Consider the following 17,662-nt stretch of genomic DNA (forward strand, 5'->3'; position numbering starts at 1 on the left):
AAAGATTGGGTCGGTTGTTGTTTGTTTAAAGCATGTTTGGGAAACGAAGAGAATGACGATGAAGTTAATGGGACCTGCTCCTTACAGTTGAAATGGGTGTAGCAATCACCAACCATTCCCATTTGTCTATTTCCTCCTTTCACTTGGGATCAAAGTCTCTGTCACCATCATATTTACCTGTACTTCCATCTTCTTCTTCTTCTTTTTCTTCTTCTTCCTTATTGCGCTCTTCACGACCATGATCCTCTCGCAGGTCACCTTTCAACGCTCACCATCACCACCACTCTTTCTCTCTTTCTCATGGATCCCTCTCCTCGCCCGGCTGTAGTCATCGATAATGGCTCCGGGTATCCTTTTCTTCCGTTTATATCACCTGCTTTTTCTTCTAATCGTTTTCCTGTGTTTTTCTCTTTTTCAATATGTGGGCACCGTGTGTCTGTTCCAATGCCCTATTTTTTTTTCTCTTTTTTGTGTGTCTATAATTGTCTGTAATATTGACATTCCCGAATTGGGTTTACCCTGAATTTGGAAATTATGTTTTTTTTTTTCCTTTCAGGTATACTAAGATGGGGTTTGCTGGTAATGTCGAGCCATGTTTTATTATTCCGACAGTGGTTGCAGTTAATGAGTCTTTTCTGAATCAATCGAAGAACCTCTCTAAAGCCAATTGGTTGGCCCAGCACAACGCTGGAGTGATGGCGGATCTTGATTTCTTCATCGGGGATGAGGCACTTACCAAGTCTCGATGTAGTAGCACTTACAATCTCAGCTACCCAGTTCAGCACGGCCAGGTTGAGAATTGGGATGCCATGGAGCGCTACTGGCAGCAGTGCATATTCAACTATTTGAGGTGTGATCCGGAGGATCACTATTTTCTCTTGACCGAGAGTCCATTGACTTCGCCTGAGAGTCGCGAGTATACTGGGGAAATCATGTTTGAGACTTTTAACGTACCTGGGCTTTACATTGCTGTGAATTCTGTGCTTGCCCTTGCAGCTGGTTACACCACATCTAAGGTTGGTAATTTATACACGGAAACACAAAGGGAATTTATGTTGAATATTGAATTGGATGGCTAATCTGAATGCTTTACATATTTGATATGATATCAATAGCAACGAGTTTCGTAGTTAAATAAACACCGATTGCACAGGATGTTTCATCAGCCCCTGCAATTTGACATATTTGGATGCTTTCACTAAATTATGAGTAGACCGTAGTGTAGAATACGTACTGTTTTGATTACTTTGCATTATTAAAGTACAATGATAATTTATCTGCTCCCTTTATTACGTTGAAATAAAATCTTAGGTTGGTTATCCATAATTATATTTTGAACTTAGTTGCTACCAATAAATTTTCTTTCTTACTATATCTCTCTTATTTTAAGAACACTTTCGTTTTAGGCTGATCAGAAATTCTTCTTAGTGTGAGATGACAGGAGTTGTAGTGGATGTTGGAGAAGGGGCGGCTCATGTTGTACCTGTCGCAGATGGCTATGTTATTGGTGGCAGCATCAAATCAATTCCTATTGCTGGAAAGGATGTTACTCTTTTTGTGCAGAACCTCATGCGGGTAGGAAATGCTTGTGGTTATAATTAAAAGTTTATTGTGCTGGTATTGTTTACATTTTTTAATATCTGGGAATTTCTGTAAACCTCTTGTTAAGGTCAAAGGATCGCACAAATTATCATTTACATAGGTAGTGAAACCAATCATGTATAAATGGTAAATTATGGATGAAAAGGGTGTGACGCACTTATTATTGTATTATTGCTGCACTTTTAGTGTTGAATAAGTAGAAGTGAAATTTACTTATTTCACGATTGAGTATGGAACCTATTTGCGTATTCAGGTATAGACTTTTTGTTGGACTGACTGAGATTGAGGTAACTAATAACACATATCCAATTGTCAATCTGCAATATTCTAAGCCAGGTTAATGAACTGTGTTGTGTTGACATTGCTCCATGCAGGAAAGAGGAGAGAATGTTCCACCCGATGACTCTTTTGAAGTGGCACGAAAAGTGAAGGAAATGTATTGCTACACTTGCTCTGACATAGTGAAGGTTGTCTTTAGTCCAATGCTTAGTTCATTTGAAGAGTTTGTGCTATGCCTCTGCCATTAGCATACTGAGAATCAATTAAATCTCATTACTTTAAATTGCTTTTCTTATTGGTGAATCAAGGGATGTAGCAAATGTTATCTTTTAAACTTATTAGTTTTCCTGCATAACAATAGTTCAATTTCTCTCAGGAATTTAATAAGCATGACAAAGAACCAACCAAGTATATGAGGCATTGGAGAGGCATTAAACCAAAGTCAGGGGCACCATATTCTTGTGATATTGGTTACGAACGATTTCTTGGCCCTGAGGTTTGTTCTATGACTTCCCTTTATATTTTCTCTTTAATGGGTGCTTAACTATTAGGGGCCCGTGGATTGGATATTGATTGAATCAACTGGTAATTGGAGAAAAATTTGGGATTCCACAATATTACAGAAAGAATACAAATTTTTATTATAGGATCCATTCTCCAAATCAGTATGACCTATGAGCTAATAATGTACAATTCAGGGAAAGTTAAGTGCTCAGAAACTTGCCCAGTGTATCCTACAACCCCACCTCCCTTCTCTGACCAACCTCTATTTATTCTACTAATTACAGAAAAGTTAATTATAATCACACTCAAACTGCTTTGAGTTAGTTTCAACTGGATTTGTATTGTATCCCTATCCTTATTTCTGTGCTTCTGGCTTCTCATATACGCTTTCCGAGTGAGGGATCTTGTGTAAGATATATTTATACCTATTTTGTTTTATACCTATTTTTAGTATGATTTTTCTATTGTGAATACCTAAACCTATCTTATGAACTAATGAATAATTAAATATATACTTTATAAGCTCCTCACTTCCTATCATTAATATCCAGCTTAATAGCGCTTTTTAAAACATTTTTCCACTTCTCTTCAGAAGGTCAGGCTTTTCTCCACACCCATTTTTGTGCTATTAAAAAGGTCATTAACTAGTGTGGCAAGGGGCAAGGAGGCTTAAGTGCAGGCAGTCTTGCTTGGGGTTTGAACCTGGGATGAAGGATATATAGTCTCCATGTCTAAGAGTCTTGATATCACTCTGCAATTTCCACTGCACTTTTTTCCCTATTCTACTGTGGAATGAACAAAAATGTATAGTACCTTGATCTAATTGTTGGGCTGATCCACGAGTTTAGTTTGGGTCATTATATGAACAGGATTGGTCAAATTAACGTATTCGTTTGTTTTCCCTATGATTTCTACAGATTTTCTTTAATCCTGAGATATATGGTAGTGACTTTACTACCCCTTTGCCAGTTGTAATAGACAAGTGCATTCAGTCTGCACCAATTGACACGAGGAGATCACTATACAAGGTAAATTACCTTATTGACATGCATATTTTAAATTTTAGTGATCCACTTTTTATCATATAAGTAGGGATTTTCTTAGGCTCAATGTTTACCTTAGTGCATTTTTTGTTGTTGGCCAGATTGAATACAGTAGTTTCAAATGTTATATTAATCAGCCAGTCTAGCCATGTTCTTGAATGATTGATTTCTTTACCTTTTTCTTCCTTTTCCTTTTTATTTCAGAATATAGTGTTGTCTGGCGGTTCAACCATGTTCAAGGATTTTAACAAGAGATTGCAACGTGATCTAAAAAAAATTGTGGATACTCGTGTCCTTTTATCTGAAGCACGCTTAAATGGGGAGATAAAAGTAAGAGTTATATGTACCTTAAACCTCTTTAATGTTTATCTTCCTCTCTCATTCAGAGATGAAAAATCTTTAATATAAACCACGCTTTCACTAGTTGTATTGTATGGACTAAACCAATCAACAACCAGCACATCATTAGGTTGTGCTAAATAACTAAGTATTTATATAAATCTTTCTTATTTAATTATTTTCCATTGAAAATAGTTGGTTGTTAATTGATTTGGTCACATAACTTGTGCTAAATGGGTCTACACAGCCCCCTTTCCCTGCTGCCTAGGAGTGGACAAAATGAACTGCACGGAAAACTAGTTTGTCTGAATAGACGAATCGAACTGAACTATTTTTTTTTTTACCAAATTGTAGTTTATTAAAATGTATTGAAATTTGTGTTCTAATAACTCGGTAGAGTCGGTCTCAACTAAAATTTGGCCGAATTTAACTAAGATAGTCATGGTTGAGTCGGACTTGATTGAAGTAAGCCATGGCCGAAAATGGAATGGATTTGGTCAGGACAACCATGATTGGAACTTGATCAAGTAAGTCTTGATCGAAATTTGGCCGAGTTGACCCATTAAAAATCGGCCAAATTCGACAAGGAATAGCCACTGTCGAAACTCTATCGAAAATCAAAAATTGATCGGGTCGGTTGGAACGAACATAACCGAGACTCGGTTGAGTCGGTCCTAATAAAAAATTGTGAAATTTGGGTGAATTGGCCCAACTGAAAATTAGTCAAATTCGGTCGCGAACTGCCACGGCCAGAACTTAGTTGAATTTGTCTCAATTGAAACTAACCAAATTCGACCGAGTTGGCTCTAATTGAAAATTAGCGGAATTCTGTCAGGACGACCATGGATCTTGATCAAAAATCGATCAAATTCGGCCAAGTCAGTGGTGGCTGAAAATTGGCGGAATTCGGCCAAGTCGAGCTAGGTCTAAACTCAATCATGTAGTTCCAACTGAAAATTGACTAAGTCGGCCTTTATCGAAAATTAAGTGAATTCGACGAAGTCGACTTTGACCAAAGTTTGGTGGAGTAAGCATTAACCAAACTGAAGTGCACCTTTAAAAACTCTCTAATAAGTAAAAATTATAAAAGGAATTAGTTTTAAGTTAAAAGTAGTTCACTCAAATGTAACTTTAGAAATTCAATTTTTTAAAACTGAACTATAAAATGGTAGAGTTTAGTTTTTATTATAAACCGTTCAATTTGTTTTTTTTTTCAATAGAATGCAGTTAATTAATAATTCAGTTAATTTTACCCATCCATATTGTTGTCGTGTTTGCCCGTACTTTAGTGGACAAAATTGTCTATTGATGTATATATGCAAGGCAAGACTGCTATATATTTATTTCTTTGGCGTTGGCATTTATTATTTTTATATTTGGAGCCTACAGTCGCAGCCAGTGGAGGTAAATGTGGTGAGTCACCCAATTCAGAGATTTGCAGTTTGGTTTGGAGGATCCGTACTTGCATCAACTCCTGAATTTTTTACGGTACATTTCTACATTTTATTTATTTTGGGTGTGGGAGGGGGATTAATAGGTTCACTGTTTGCATTTCATTAGCTAGCAGTTCTAGTTGGATCCTACACTAAAATCCCATACTTTCAAACTTTCCTTACAATTTGATCCTAATATCCCTCGTCGCTCCACAACCCTGAGTCCATGCAGTCTGGCTTTAAGTGTGTGTTCTGTAGTTCGTTGTCAATGCATCTTTTTCTGGCAATGATAACCAGGATTTTGTTTTGCCGTCCCGTGGAATGCTAAGTGTTTTTTTTTCGATGATGTCATTTTTCCTAATGAACATTTTGATGTTTCTTGAATCCTTCCGATAAATTTCAATGGTGCAGGCTTGTCATACAAAGGCAGAATATGAGGAGCATGGAGCAAGCATTTGCCGTTCAAATCCTGTTTTCAAGGGAATGTATTAAAGCAGCGACAGTTGAATGAATGGGTGGCGGAAGTAATTGTAAAATATGTATATGAAGCGAACACATGCATTTGTTTTTATTCCAGCAGTCTCCCTAAGCAGCAGCTCTTTCACAAAGCTGCCTCAGTCTCATCAAGTTCTGCATTTTTTTCTCATTCATTTTTTAGGTAACAAGTCAAATTCCTTTTTATTGAATTCTAATAAGCACCAGTGCAGGTTAGATTTCTGTTTACCGTAATCATATATTTTTGCAATTTTTTTTTGGTACATAATGTATAATTTTTATTTTTTGTCTTTTACTGATTATCAAAACTAGAAATATTTTTTTTGTCACATTAACTATTGGCGATTTCTCATGTACTTCTGATGTAAAATTATTCTCTCTACATTTTTAATATAATAAGTCTAAAAACGGTAATAAGGCTGAAAACGGTTCGTAAATCTGTGCTTCTCAATTCAATTTTTATTTTTGTTTTTGGTAGTTAATAAATTTTTATATTTAGTTTTTTAATTCTGAATATTTTTTTGTCCTCTTTGATTTTTCATAGTTTTATTGACATCTTTTAAGGGATTTTTTTTTTTTTGGGTTAAGTGATTATGTGAATGACTTAATTGTTGTATTTTGTGTTTTTCTAGACTATTTTATTGCTGTTTAAGTTAGGGTTTTCAGATCTTGTTTTATTAAAGTTTTTGTATAAATGATCAAACACAGAAAATTGATGGAAATGGTACATGTTTTTTTTTTTCTAAAAAAAATAGTTTTTAAGAAAAAAAGTTTAATCATTGACGTTGATTTTTTTTAATGATAATTTAAAAAATTACATATATTAACTTTGGTAAATCGTTAACCTTTTAAAATTAAGTGAAAAATACATGGATTTCTTTTAAAACAAAATTAAATAGTTGGAACAAAATGTAAAATTTTATTAAGATCAAAAGAAAAAGAAACATAATAAGCAACCACAGAGCAAATCAAAATATTATCAAAGGATAAAATGGATGAAATTTTTTTAACCAAAATCGTATGCAAAATTTTCAAACTACAAGGAAAACAAAGTTTTTAAACAATAATTATATTTTCTTTCTGCAAGCATGTTGATGAGTCTACATTTTTTATTAAATTTTTGGTATTATCTCGTGCTCAAAATACATTTTAAAATATCACAAATATTGTATATCAATGTATTCTAAAAGTAGAGTGAGTAGACAATATAAGAAAAGCAACATAAAATTCAAATTTCACATTAAGCATGTGTTGCTTATGCCTTCTATTCTATTTTTATAAAATTTAATTCAGTATAACAAATAATAACATATTTTAGTATAGTAAAAAAAATATAATTTTTAATGTAGAAATTTTAATGTTTAATTTTAAATAAAATTATTAAATATGTATTTAATTTTTAGTAAACATTACGATTTATTAAAATAAAAATTAACATTAATATATAAATAACCTTTATACTAAAATTTTAACTTTCTTTTATTGTATTAGGAATGAAATATATTAATATACATTGTTTTACAATGCATGATTGTCCTAAAATTTAATTTTTAAAGTCGAAGGATTGTTCTTAAAGGAGCATTTATTTATTATGTTTCATAGAAGGTTATAGAGAATCAGGAGTATTTTTCTGAGTTATCACTTTTGTACAGATTATTAAGGGAGTGAAAAAGTCAAATTAAATCTGTATGAGAGTTGTTTCCTATAATTCTATCATAATTATTATATTTCTATTTTTAATTATTTAAAGTTCAAAAGATATTTTTAGAAATATGAAATGTTAATCAAACAATATTGTTTATTAGTAAATGCCTTTAAGTATAAACCACATTGTATTTTAACTACAACAGCATTTTGACATCAAACATTGAATAAAGTTTTCACCAAATATTTACGTTTTCTCCTTTTTAAAATAATAAAAAAAAATTACGAATTTATTAGTAAATTGATGTTTGAAAAAAAAATGTACAATTATTGCTGGAACATTAATCTAGTAAACAATGTTCAATTCACTCAAAATTCATACGACCGTGCTTATAGTAATTTGTTGACGACTAGCTGCCATACAAATTTTTGTTTTCCCTAATTAATCTTAATTTGGAATTTTAGAACATTAAATTAAGGATGGACCAAAAAATATTCATTAAAAATTTAAAATGAAAATACATCTATTATGGGAAAATAAAAAATTGTTTACCCTTTACTTTTACAAGTGATCAAAAGTATTTTAAAAGATATATTAAATATCACTAAAAATGTTCATTTATTTCTGGTTTTCATGAGAGGAATCACTTTAATATTTCTTTAGAACAGGTGTATATTTTACAATCATGTTAAAATTGAATAAACTTATTATAAAAAATCATTTGCATATTTTAAACGCTTTTCTGTTGAATAAAAACTTCAATTTTTTAGTGAAATTAAATAATTACCAGTTTTATATAAATATATTTTTATATATTTGCACGTTGAATCTATGTTTACATGCAAGTACGTAACCTCTCCAGCTACTCATTGAAATTTTAGAAGTAGAAAGCGGCGGCAAGAGCGGCGGAGGCAACACCAGCGACGGTGGAAAAATGAATGGAGGAGGCGGAAGAGGCAGCGGTAGTGGTGGTGGTAGTGGTAACACCACCCTTGGCGTGGTCGAAAGCACCGGGAGGCACGGGTCCACCAAGCGGGGCAGCGACGATGCCGTTGTGTGAGGCTTCGCTGCTGATGTCTCCAATGGAGTAATCACCATCATAGTCGTCGTCGGTCTTCTCCGCCGCCGCGGATGCGAGGCCAATGACGGCGAACATGAGGAGGGCCAGAACCACAACACGGCATGCACGTGCCATTATTTTAAACAATTATTTAATTAAACTTGGATGTGCAGTTTTTCTTTAATATGAAATTAGTGAAACTCTGCACTCAAGATTATTTACTAATAATAATTTGTTGTGGTTACGGAAAACTAATGAAGAGAGGGTTCATTTTATAGGCTACAAAACCAGACAGGGTTGTCATGTTTATGGAGAACCGTAAGTTACGGTACAGTTCAGGTTTTTCGCTGTTTACGGTTAGGAATTTATGGTTGGTCGTTATATTTTGTTAAGGAATTCGATGACAAACCTTTTAGATTTGGTTTTGTTTGTTTTAATGATGGCAAATCCTTGCTGGCAGTTGATAAATTAGCAACTTTTTTTCTCTTTTGGATTCTATAAATAGCTTTCAAATTTAATCCACTGGTTCTATGTATAACTAAGAATAGATTTAAATAAACATTACTACTATATATTTCTGATTTAATTTGCTCAATGGGAATTAAGGAAATGGATCAGATTTTAAAAATTTAATAATTTTGACCAACTACTTTTGCGTTCCGAATAAACTTAAACAAACTAGGAATGAATTTTTGAAATAGTTCTTTTTTATAATGATCATAACGATGCTATTATATATAGTAATATATAGTTAAATACAAATGTGAAAAAAAAAAACATACTTTCTATACTATTTTTGTGTATTTTAAATTAAACTTTTTTTTTATGAAAATGTAAAAAAACGGGGAAATGAATTGTTAGTATTTAAAAATGTACTATTTATTGTTGTGTCAAAGTTTTTTTTTTAAATGTAAATATTTTAAGGTAATTCCATTATTAAGACGAATTAATAAGATTAATACTTAACATAACTCAAGTTATCCACCTAGTATGGTTCCTTCGTTAGTATTGTGTGCAACATAAAAGTATCTTGTATTCATATATATATATATATATATATATATATATATATATATATATATATATATATATATATATATATATATTTCATCATGTGTTAATAACAAATTTAGTTAACGTCATTCTTATTCCAACTGGTTGTTTATTTAATGTTAAACACATGATGTTTTATCTCACTCCACACCTTCAACATCAATGAGATGTTATGAGTTGTTAATTATGCGAGTCTAATTATTAAGAATAAAAAAAGTTAAACATGATATAAGTATAAACTCATTTTGTATTAAAGTTTTAGGTTAAAAGTGACATAATAATTTATGTGTAAATCGTATTTAAGTTTTATTATTATTATATTTTCCAATGATTTTTTTGTTGAAAAATCTATCATAAGTAATTCAATATTAAATACAAAAAATTTCTAAGACAGCATCTCTCTTTCTAACCTCTAAGTAATTCTCTTCTTATTTATTGTCCAAATTATAATACACATATTCTAAGTGGAAATTCTTAGATTTCAAAGTCTTACTCCAAAGCTCAAGTTGATGAGCATTACTCTTTTTGATCTATTTGGTAAGTACATTGAAAACTAGATTAAGCTATATCCTAATATAAGTTTTCATGTAATTTTATACTTCTAGAAAAAATACTTAGCCTTGTTTTAAAGACAACAGTTTTTTACATTATCATACACGACATGTACAACCCATATACATATCCATGAACCTGAATGCGAATATCTTATTTCAATCTAAACTCAATTACCCTTTTTTTTTAACACTTTCATACTATATTTTATGATGGTTTTTTGTAATATATACCATTCTAAACATATCCACTGTTTTTAAATACAGAAACATAAAAAGTTCCTCCTCAACTTATCCAGAATTTTCTTCGTACATAAGCGGGACACAAATTTCATCATAATACAAATAAGACCAGAAAATTTACCATTTTCATCATCTGAAGTCCATATATGATAATAAGCCTAATTTTGTTCAATCATGAAACAAAGAGTGAGTGATATGAAGAGAATCGCATATTAGTAAATTTAAGCAAATGATCGTAGGATAACCAAGAAAGTGAAGACAACTGAGCTGTATATGAAGCTTCACCATTGTCAAATATCAGAATCTAGTTGAAGCTTATAAGATTAACATCAACAACCTTAGAAGTGGACATCATCGATGATTTCTTTGATTATATTTACACAATAAACAAGGGATTGAAACACTAAATACTGTGCACGGTGAGCATAAATTAGAGAGTATGAGATGGTGTAAAGAATCGGGGTTACACCAACCAAACATAGTTAACCAAGATCAATATCAAGCCGCTCTGGCTTTCCTCTTTCAGTTTGGTTGGCACCAAGCTCTACGCCTAGTTGTCCTTTGTCTCCAGCCCCAAAGCCATACAGCTTCCCTGATTCAGTTAAGGCAAAGGTATGAGCATTCCAATATACGGAATTCGTCAGACTAATCTGCACCACCTTTTCATTCATCTCTTTCATTGAAGTCACAAGCTTTGGACTTAACACATTTGCATGCATGTCTCCCTGCACAAGAACAAACATAAGGTTAAACTTTAATACAATGCATTGTAGTCACCACCATAAAATTAGGTTTGTGCTACTTGTGCCTCGGTTCTTAAGGCATTTGCAAGCAAATGTAATCCAGATTTGAATCTTCAACTGTCATATCATGATTGCATAAAATAAAAAGGAAGGCGACTTCCTTTGAACCAAGCCAAACAAAGAACAATTCACAAAGAAAAGACAGTGCAAGGCAGAACAAAGCAGACCTGTTCATGATTCTCAGGGTTATGGCCAAGACTAGCAGATTCTCCACAACCAAAGGAATACACATCACCATTATCAGCCACTACAAAGGTTGTGTAATCTCCTGTAGCAACATGAACTGCTTTAACATCTCTCAACTCTTCCACCACCTTAGGTACAGATTCACATTCTTCATTACCATGACCCAAGCAGCCACAACGACCCCACCCCCATGTGCAAATCCGGCCATCCTGCCCCACCACAGCTGCATGCCAAGCACCAGCTGCAACCACCTTTGGCTGAAGGTTTAACACTTGGAATTGTTCGATCAATCGAGGATACTTCTCATCAGTTTTTGAGCCATGGCCAAGCTTCCCACCCAAACCACATCCAACAGAGTAGACAGACCTATTAAGATTTCAGAAGAGGATCACATAATCAATCAATAAAACACACACACACACATAGTTATTGCAATAAAAATGAAAGGAAAGGTAAAATATAATTTACTAAGAAAAAAAAAATCAGCAATGCCTAAGCACTTTCATAAATCTTGAAGTAGGGAACTTAGGATGAAAATACATGTACACAATTAAATAAATCATAATACAAAATATTCTCTTTTAATTCTAGCAATAGGCATAGAAAAAAAAAATGATGAATGAGTGCCAACAGTTAAGAGAAGGAGAAAAAAAAAAAAAGCTGAAGCTCACATTCCACTTGGTTGACAAGCCAAACAAAGGAGGTAGCAGAAACCGGCAGCTATCTGCACTACTGGTATGTGCTCCAGAGCTCCTAATAAAGGACGAGGTTCCACATCATTTGGATCAGTATGGTGACAGAGTTTGCCATCACTACCCCAAGAAAAAGTATAAACCCTGCCTTCCCTTGACAAAACGGCTGTGAAAAAGTTTCCAATTGCAGCTTGCACAACAAATATGTTTTTCAAAGATTCAACTAACTGAGGAGATGTAACCATTTTAGATCCTTGAATTCCAATTTCAGCTTCACCAAAAGAGTCTTTCCCAAAGGCATAAACCTGCCCAAAATCACTGATCAACATTGTCCTCCCTGTCGCAGCAGTAGCTTGTATAATCCGAATGCCTTGTAAAGCTCTGCAGCATAATCTAGTTATGTTAACTCCAATTCAACAAGAACTGTAGATTGCAATAACTAATGTTCCAACCTGATTGGTCGAGGATGCCATTCCTCTTCGGTTGTACCATGCCCAAGTTGTCCTGAACTATTGGACCCAAATGAATAAACAGCCCCTTTTGATGTCACAGCAATGCTATGACCAGGACCTGCTATGGCCTGTGATTTCTCCCTTCTACAGCATGCTTCTCCAGCCATTAAAAACCTCAGAACCAATTTCCAAGAACCACCACATCTTTGCTTCAAATGTTGCTGTTCTTCAGTCGTCATTGGCTTAAAAATGGCTCTTTTCTGGCACATGTCCAATGCAGCAAGCTCTGACAAGGACAAATCCAAATCCGGAGCAAAGTTTGCCGGCTTCTTGAAGAAGGAGCATGTTGCCTACAAAATACCAGATCAGAAATGAAACAAGCAGTACCAGAATTAGTAATTACAGTTAACAAATTAAGAGGCGAAATGCAAATAAGTACTGCACTTGCCTCAAGTTTAGCAAGGTCTTGAGGACACAAGCTACATGATGTAAGGACATGAAGGACAATGGAGGGATTAGCAGACAAGGGAAACTCTCCTGGACTGGAGTCCCCAAAGCAATGGCGTAGCTGCCGTTGAAATGTAGGCAATTGTGTGGCAACAATGGTAGTAATTGGCTGATCAGGGATGTTATGGTATTGTATAGTTGGGGTTCCACTGGTAGTGGCATCCATGGGCACTGCCAACCTTATACAGTGCCCAAACACAGCAGAAGAGAGGATCTAACACTTCTGGGAATTATGAAAATACATGCAAATGCATTACTATATTAATTTAATTTCCATTTCTCAGTTTATAGCATCTGAAACTCTACACATTGTTCTAACTTGTAACAAGCATGTACCTCAAGAATGTATTTGACTAGCAAATCTCAGGTCTCAAACCTACAAAGAAAAGAATACTAACAAAAGTGAAACAAAGTTTAATTTTTTTTTTTCTAATGCAGTTGAATTACATGATTATCTGTCTCTATTCACAACAGCACTATATAAATCAAAGACACCAGAAGGCAAGAATTTAGTCATGAAACTGAGGATGATCAGAAAGACAAAAAAAAAAAAAAAAACAACTTAAATACATGCTAAAAAATTTGACCGATCTTATAATTGATTAAGAGTGAAACCGTATGATCAAAATTGAGGATCCAAATAAAGTGATGGAATCCAAAGAAGAAATCTTTGAGAGTTACACTGTTCCCAAATTATGGGATATTCTACAATCATACAACCAAAAACTGAAAACTAAAAAAAGAAAGAATTTTGTGATCAAAGTTGAAATAATCGCATCAGAGGTTGATCATCCCAATCAAAATGAATCAAATTGCAAATACCCTCTTCCATAGGGAAATAAAAAAAATAAAAAATCCCCTTTTTTTTGTTGACTTTCCCAGATCAGGGAATCACAAGTAACCCAATGAACAAGTACACTTGTTGGATACGCAACCAAAAAAGGGGAAAGCAACAAAAATTAAAAAGAAAAAGGAATCCAGGGAAGCCGAAAATAAAACATGGTAAACAAGTTTTGGGTGAATGGAATTGATTAGGATCGTTATAGATCGTAGCAGAGGCACGTGGAAGCGGTGATTACTTATGAGAGGGATCAACAGCGATTCCTCAAAGGGAGTCTTCACCATGGATGCAGAATTGTACAGAGAGTTGAGAAGTTTTTTAAATGAAGGAAAGAAGAAGTGAACAGATGATCAAATGGGCAAGAGCTGAAATTCAGAGTGACAGAGAAGAGAAAAAGAGAGAGAGTAAAGGTTTTGTATAGCTTTTGGGACTGACTTGATGAATCAATAATTTCTTGTTTCTGAAATGCAAGCTCTCTTTTCTCTCTGTTTTATTTATTTCATTATTGCTGATGACCATGTGTTGTGTGGCACTCTTGACACCAATTTATTTAATGTTTACTCCCATTTTTCAAGACATTATTTATATCTCTGTTAATATATCTATCCCATATAAACAGAATAATCCATTTTAATATCTATTTTTTTATAATGTTATTTTTATTATTAGAAATGTTAACACATTGTCTTTTCTCCAACTTTTAAGTTATATAAATATGATCTCAAGTATAATTTTCATGCTCCTAGTATGAGTTTATAGGAAAAAAATCGTTATATATATATATATATATATATATATATATATATATATATATATATATAAATAAATTTAGATGATGTATGTTAGAAAATGTAGTTAGGTAATAATAACAACTCATAAACAATATTTCAAAATTTCTGAGAGTAAATTTTTTTATCCATAACATTTAGAATATTTTGAGATTTACTAAATTATTTAATAAGTGATATATGTTAACACACAATTATATTAAAAATATATATACAAAATAAATTATAAGAAAACATTTATTTTAAATTAAATATGTTAATATTATATTATAATCTTATAAGACTTACACCTATCTTATTTATAATTTGAAGACTTTTGAAATATAGGTACGAAGAATGTTTATCTAAGATTAATAATTGAGTTTATCAAAATTTATTTAAAATTATATATATAAAGTAATAGCTCATTGCATAACTTTATGAATTTTTATTGCATGATATTTTCATTTATATGGTTTATTAATGAAGTTTTAATATTTTGTTCTTATAATGTTTCATAACAAAATATTCACGTTATATTCTAAATGAGTTAGGTTACCATTTAAGTAATTACTTTTTATACAACTATACCATTTCAAAAGCATTTCAAACACATTTAAAATATTCAACTACTCACATATATCTAATTATAGGTGTGACTATTGATTGAGTAAAATTTGTTTAAAGGTTCATAGACCATCTAACATTATTTACTCTTAATAGCAAGTCTTTTATAACATCTAATAAGATTAAAATATCTTATTTTTATAATCAATTGTGAGCATATTCTATGGTTGCTTGTGACCAAATATGGTAGGCATTGTCCATTTGTCTTATGTACATGTATTCAAAGTTACTTAGGTTAATTTTAACTATAAATAAGGACTTTATCATTACTTTAACATGTAACTATCACTTAGTTAAAGTTGCTACAAATTGTTAAGATCATAATATTTTTTTAAAAGGAAATGTTTGATTGTAATATTTGTATTTATAGTGAATTTTATCATAGACTTAGATTGAAGTATGTTAATATTCAAATTAAACCATAGTATCTTCAATGTGTGATCTTTTATCTCTTTTATACCCTCTTTATTTGTATTTTGTTTGCAGATAATTTTGTTATTATATATTGTTTGTGGATAATCTTTAATGATATTGTTATTATATTCATAACAAACTTATGTGATGATTATTGATTTATTAATCATCATAACTTATGTAAAGTATGACATTAAAAAAATCACTAAATTGAATGATTTTAGATTATTGGAAATTAATTTAACTATATTTCAACTAATTAGAATGCAAATCAATGATTGAAATGTAAAAATAAAGTCATTTTAAGTGACTTCAGGTTTTTAAAACACGATTGGACTTATTAAATTAGCTTTTGAAACTTATTTTCACTATATTTTAATCAATTAAATTTGTTTTCAACTATTTGATTATACCAATTTAGTGCTTTTGTTCTTCAAATAATTCAATATAATGAAAAGGTTTCAAATAATCTAAAAAGAACTTTTAAAAATGCAAAATTTAATTATAATGAGTTGAAAATAGTTTCTTGGAACTATTTGAGTTTTTTTTTTTTTTTTTTTGTCAAAGATTAATATTCTAGCATTCTTCTACTCATCTCTTTGACTTGGTGAAGAATATTTAGCATTTTTCTTAGTTAAAGTTTTACTTTTTTTGCAACAAAAATTCGTACTGTTCCAAAGTTTATTTCATTAAGACGATGAAGATTTACTTGTGAAAGGGTTTCACAAGTGTGTAAGGATCTAGTAGTGTTCAATATCTAATGTATGTTATACTTTTCTTGTTTTTCTTGTAAAGTTCATGTAAAAACATAATTTAATGGATTTGTTTGGTTAGGGTGATTATACAACTAGATATAGTCATCGTTTGGAGGTGAACTGGTGTAAACTTTGTGTTTGTCTTACTTTTTAATCTCTATTTGATTGAATAAAAATATAATTAGCTTGTTTATTTAAAGGAAAATATATTATTTGAGTTAAAATGTTATGAATAAAAATATATTTTGAATATGTTAACATATAGATGAATGAAATATATGAAAGTTAAAGTCACAAACATGCATGGTATATGCGAATAGTAGTATTAGTGTGAGATATTGAGTGTATGCACCTATATTACAATTATTCCTTATTTCTGTCATAGTTTTAGATTAAGATATTAAGTGATAAGAGATTAAAAGAATGTTTATCGTATAATTAGAACATAGGTAGAGGTTTAGATATAGAAATACTTTAAATTTTGAACCTGCGAGACATGTTATATATGTGTGTGGGTCTGTAATAGAATATATCAAATATAGGTCTTCCATGTTTTGTGTGTCTACATGTAGTAGAAAATTTTCAAAAAATATTTTAAAGGTGTCAAATGCTAAATATATTAAATATATATTAATTTTTATAAATATAAAACAAATTAGGGATCAAGTTCTTTATTCCTTTGTAACAATGAAGGTTCCTCAATGTAATATAATAAATTAACCGAATATATGAAACATTTTTATAGATAAGTACTACAGGGTTTTACTGACAGTCCATATCCTTTGGAAACAGCCATAAACCGTCAGTAATATGGCATTACGAACGGCCTATCGACGCTCAAAAAGCTCTTGGTAATTTGTTTGTCGCTAATAATTACCGACGGCTTGTGTCCCTTGGTAATTACCAAAGGACGTAACCCTTCGATAATTACCGAGAGGCATGAGTCTTCGATAATTATTTATATTTGTTATCCAATCACAAATACCTACATAATAAGGTTCACAACAACACAGACAAACCTGGATACAAGTTTCAAACCATAAATAGAACTGCATTTTGTGCATCTCAAAGTTATCCAATATCATTGATGAAAAAAGGTATATAACATGATTTGCAAAGTTGAATATGAAAAATGTGAAACATAAAACAATATCATCCATGACCAAAGACAATGTACCAAAATCATGATGTGCTAAAATTCAAATATACTAAAATTCAAATGTACTAACTAACACCTATGATCAATAACAAAATAAAATTAAAATACTACATATTCATCAGAATCATCTTCATCATCCTGCTGATCCTCTGTAGATGGCTGGACTGATGTGAGCTGGACTGATGTAGACTGCTGAGGAACGGTGGGTGACG

At 31.9% G+C, this 17,662-nt stretch overlaps 2 protein-coding genes across 4 annotated transcripts; one reads left to right on the forward strand and one right to left on the reverse strand.

The window, feature by feature from the left end:
* LOC106767621 (actin-related protein 3) lies at positions 1-6,024 on the forward strand. Of its 2 annotated transcripts, XM_014652551.2 has the most exons (10): positions 2-179; positions 254-347; positions 557-1,016; positions 1,429-1,575; positions 1,977-2,069; positions 2,258-2,377; positions 3,303-3,413; positions 3,633-3,758; positions 5,157-5,255; positions 5,612-6,024. In XM_014652551.2, the coding sequence occupies exons 2-10, from the start codon at positions 301-303 to the stop codon at positions 5,690-5,692; spliced, it is 1,284 nt and encodes a 427-aa protein (XP_014508037.1). In that variant the 5' UTR covers positions 2-179; positions 254-300; the 3' UTR covers positions 5,693-6,024. The 2 variants fall into 2 exon arrangements, with proteins under 2 accessions (XP_014508036.1, XP_014508037.1); XM_014652550.2 differs by having other exon boundaries at positions 1-347.
* A 4,419-nt stretch (positions 6,025-10,443) lies between these two features.
* Positions 10,444-14,244, reverse strand: LOC106767618 (ultraviolet-B receptor UVR8-like). Of its 2 annotated transcripts, XM_014652545.2 has the most exons (7): positions 13,967-14,244; positions 13,224-13,263; positions 12,829-13,110; positions 12,381-12,730; positions 11,908-12,309; positions 11,218-11,602; positions 10,444-10,972 (listed from the first exon to the last, which is right to left on the reverse strand). In XM_014652545.2, exons 3-7 carry the CDS (start codon positions 13,051-13,053, stop codon positions 10,730-10,732), a joined length of 1,605 nt encoding a protein of 534 aa, XP_014508031.1. In that variant the 5' UTR covers positions 13,054-13,110; positions 13,224-13,263; positions 13,967-14,244; the 3' UTR covers positions 10,444-10,729. The 2 variants fall into 2 exon arrangements, with proteins under 2 accessions (XP_014508031.1, XP_014508030.1); XM_014652544.2 differs by having other exon boundaries at positions 12,829-14,244.
* Between the last annotated feature and the right edge of the window lie 3,418 nt (positions 14,245-17,662).

The sequence above is a fragment of the Vigna radiata genome, chromosome 7, assembly GCF_000741045.1.
Source record: "Vigna radiata var. radiata cultivar VC1973A chromosome 7, Vradiata_ver6, whole genome shotgun sequence".
Lineage (NCBI taxonomy): Eukaryota > Viridiplantae > Streptophyta > Magnoliopsida > Fabales > Fabaceae > Vigna > Vigna radiata.

Bases quoted from the DNA above. Each gene is read 5' to 3' on its own strand.
- LOC106767618 (XM_014652545.2), bottom strand. From the start codon at position 13,053: ATGGATGCCACTACCAGTGGAACCCCAACTATACAATACCATAACATC. The intron at 12,731-12,828 runs GCAAGTGCAGTA...GGTATTTTGTAG, and splicing joins AAGACCTTGCTAAACTTGAG to GCAACATGCTCCTTCTTCAA. The intron at 12,310-12,380 runs GTTGGAACATTA...ATTATGCTGCAG, and splicing joins TGGCATCCTCGACCAATCAG to AGCTTTACAAGGCATTCGGA.
- LOC106767621 (XM_014652550.2), top strand. From the start codon at position 301: ATGGATCCCTCTCCTCGCCCGGCTGTAGTCATCGATAATGGCTCCGG. The intron at 2,070-2,257 runs GTTGTCTTTAGT...AATTTCTCTCAG, and splicing joins CTTGCTCTGACATAGTGAAG to GAATTTAATAAGCATGACAA. The intron at 3,414-3,632 runs GTAAATTACCTT...TTTTTATTTCAG, and splicing joins CGAGGAGATCACTATACAAG to AATATAGTGTTGTCTGGCGG.